This window comes from Trifolium pratense, linkage group LG2, assembly GCF_020283565.1.
Source record: "Trifolium pratense cultivar HEN17-A07 linkage group LG2, ARS_RC_1.1, whole genome shotgun sequence".
Taxonomy (NCBI): Eukaryota; Viridiplantae; Streptophyta; class Magnoliopsida; order Fabales; family Fabaceae; genus Trifolium; species Trifolium pratense.
In genome coordinates, this window is record NC_060060.1 from 34,921,782 (window position 1) to 34,924,643 (window position 2,862).

Below are 2,862 nucleotides of genomic sequence, written 5' to 3' on the forward strand. Positions count from 1 at the left end.
TTTACACAATCATCAGTTTTAACTAAAATCGTGTACTTACATGTTAGGATTGACAATAAGTATGATAGAATTACGGTGTGTTGACATGAGTTTGTCAAAATTACGGTCATGTCACTTTGAGTTCGTCAAATCTACTATAATTCAAAACATGCATATCTCATTTTTCATCTGTCTATTCTCCAATAAAGCAACGAAAAATAATTCTTAACAGCTAAAAGGGAGACTTTTAACATTAAAAAAAGCAAGAGAATTTTTAAATTAGGTGTCATGCTTACATCGGGGTAGTGTGACAAAAAGAAATGAGAAAAGGAGATGAGCAGTTTCAATACTTATCAACCAAGCTGACTTTGCAGATATCGATACAGCTCAACCACAAAAACTTTGTATGCCAAACAATCGAGAAGTCAGGGATTGCCTAAATTTTTTTGTCAGCTTCAGAGGCTATGTATTTTGCAACATCAGTACAGCAAGTAAGCTTATCAGCTTTCTCATCAGGAATTTCTATGGAAAATTCTTCTTCAAGAGCCATAATAAGCTCAACCCTATCCAAGCTATCCAGGTTCAAGTCCTTCTGAAAATCAGCCGTTTCGGTAACCTACAAAAAGTAAGCTACTAATATTTAGTCTACACATTTGAATACTGAAAATAGAACCACATGTAAATTTATTTTTCTGATGATTGTTACTTGTATACCTTTGCTGCATCAATTTTATCATATTTCTTGACCAGTCTGATTATTCGGTCCAGTATCAGATCAGAGCTGGCACCTGTTGAAGAGCACCAGCATCTCAAATGCATAAGCACATTATCATCCTTGGCCAAAAACCATCTTTCAGTTGACCTTCTCAAATTCACATGACTCAGTATAGATTTCTTTATGCTTTGCATATTTGAGAAATCTGCAAATGACCCAAGTATTATTTCAATGTGGCACAAGCCTGTTAGTTTGAAATCAACGAAAGTGAAAATAACATAGAAAAAACATTTTAAGTGCATAAGCTTTGCATTGAAAAAAGATAACAAAACCTAAAGTGCCCTTCATATGAACAAATAAATAAAGTCATAGGAACAGAAAATGACTGTTCAACAAAAACTATGAACTTAAGCAGTTAAGCTAGTCTCGGTTATGAATTATGAGCAGTAAATATTCCAGCCAAATTTATGAGTAGAAATAACTGAGACTATAAATGCCTAAACACTTGTATTACTTTATGATCTCTTTTTAAGGAAGACATCATAAGTAAAAAGGATTTGAGTATGGGTCTTTTAGTAACTGAGTCAAAAGAATCGTGCTTGTTCTGTGGCATCCAAAATTATATTAAATTTGATGAAGGAAAATAAGATGCAAGACGCTTGCAAAAAGAAAAGAAAAAAACTTTCATAATTACAGAAGTAAACTAACCGTAATACAAACAGCAAATCACTAGATACAAAGACCTAGCAAGGATCGGCCATTTTCTTTTATTGTTGATTTACGTCGTGGTATTTATTTACATTTAATAATAAATCTATATACCATCACAAAAAAAGACACATCCCTTTACAAGGAATGGAATTCCTTACGGTCGACAAGCCACACAGTCATTGCATTCATAACTGTCGAATGAAGATTGAATAACTCACATTTCGAGTTCTTTAATCCGATTGTCTAAAATCAGAACATGGTTGGTTTAATCCTAATTCAACGGTTCTGGTTTACTTACTATATTAATTTGGTGAAAATCCGGGAATAGCAATGTTAGTCATCAACAGAGAAAACACATTTCTTTACAAATCCAAATACAATTGAACGAATGCGCACTCTGGTTATGCTCTCATGTGTACCTATGATTTGCTTATGTAGCATGCCTCTGTGCACCAATATAGTCAATATATGAACTATGTTTGGAATTTGGATTGACTTATTTGAGTTTATCTACTGATATAAAAACTTACGAAAGTGTTCGAGAGCTTATGGAAACAGCATATGACATATTCATTAGCTGTTTTTTTCAGCTTATTTCCATAAGCTTATATGAAAACATTTAGACTTTATTTTATTATTCTTTAATAGCTTATACATAAGCACTTAAATGACGTTGTTTATGCAAACATAACCTAAATGAAAAAGAGTTGTATGTTGAATGATGTGAGTGTGAAGTTGTGGCATAATGAGAAAGTAGTAAGAACAAAACCAGGAATCTAAAACCAACAACTGAAAAGTGACAATGAATTGGCAAGTAAACATGGTATTGACAAAAGCAAAAGATATACTAACAGTTACAAGACATAAAAGAAAAGAAAGACACAAGCACTAACTCACTCGATTCGATATGCCGACAAAATCCCAATGGTCTTCTACGTGTTTGATGTTTTGCCTAACAGAGAGAGACTCCAACCAACACAGCTTCTTCACAAAGTTCAAAATTCAATTTTCTTTCTTTGTGTGGTGAGCTGTGACTTCTCCTCTCTCGCGGGATTGGAAAGGACGATAAGGCATTTAGCCCAATATAGTATCAATCATTAAAATGTGGACCCAATGGACTGGGCCCAATTATCGTGGATCCAGAATGACCCGTCGTTTATTATTTGTTGAGATTTTCTTTTACCGTCCTACCTACTTCTCGCACACCCTACGCGTTTCCGTTTTTACTATTTCGCTATTTAATCAGTGGATGTTATAAAAATGATAAATTTTTGAATATCTCATCCACTACTTAAGTAAGCAGCGGACGTTATAAAAGAAAATTGGTAGGGTATATTTATGAGGGATCCGCTACCTAAGTAATAGATAGAGTATTTTGGTAAATTTGTAGGGCGCACGAAAAAATAAGTAGGAAGACAAAAGTAAATCTCATTATTTGTTTATTGGAAAACTTAGTT

General features: G+C 33.6%; 1 protein-coding gene across 3 annotated transcripts; it reads right to left on the minus strand.

The window, feature by feature from the left end:
* Positions 1 to 201: 201 nt before the first annotated feature.
* LOC123908437 (acyl carrier protein 3, mitochondrial) lies at positions 202 to 2,453 on the minus strand. Of its 3 annotated transcripts, none has more exons than XM_045959069.1 (3): positions 2,303 to 2,453; positions 694 to 899; positions 202 to 595 (listed from the first exon to the last, which is right to left on the minus strand). In XM_045959069.1, the coding sequence occupies exons 2-3, from the start codon at positions 886 to 888 to the stop codon at positions 416 to 418; spliced, it is 375 nt and encodes a 124-aa protein (XP_045815025.1). In that variant the 5' UTR covers positions 889 to 899; positions 2,303 to 2,453; the 3' UTR covers positions 202 to 415. The 3 variants fall into 3 exon arrangements, with proteins under 3 accessions (XP_045815025.1, XP_045815028.1, XP_045815027.1); XM_045959072.1 differs by having other exon boundaries at positions 694 to 917; XM_045959071.1 differs by having other exon boundaries at positions 2,299 to 2,453.
* Positions 2,454 to 2,862: the final 409 nt, after the last annotated feature.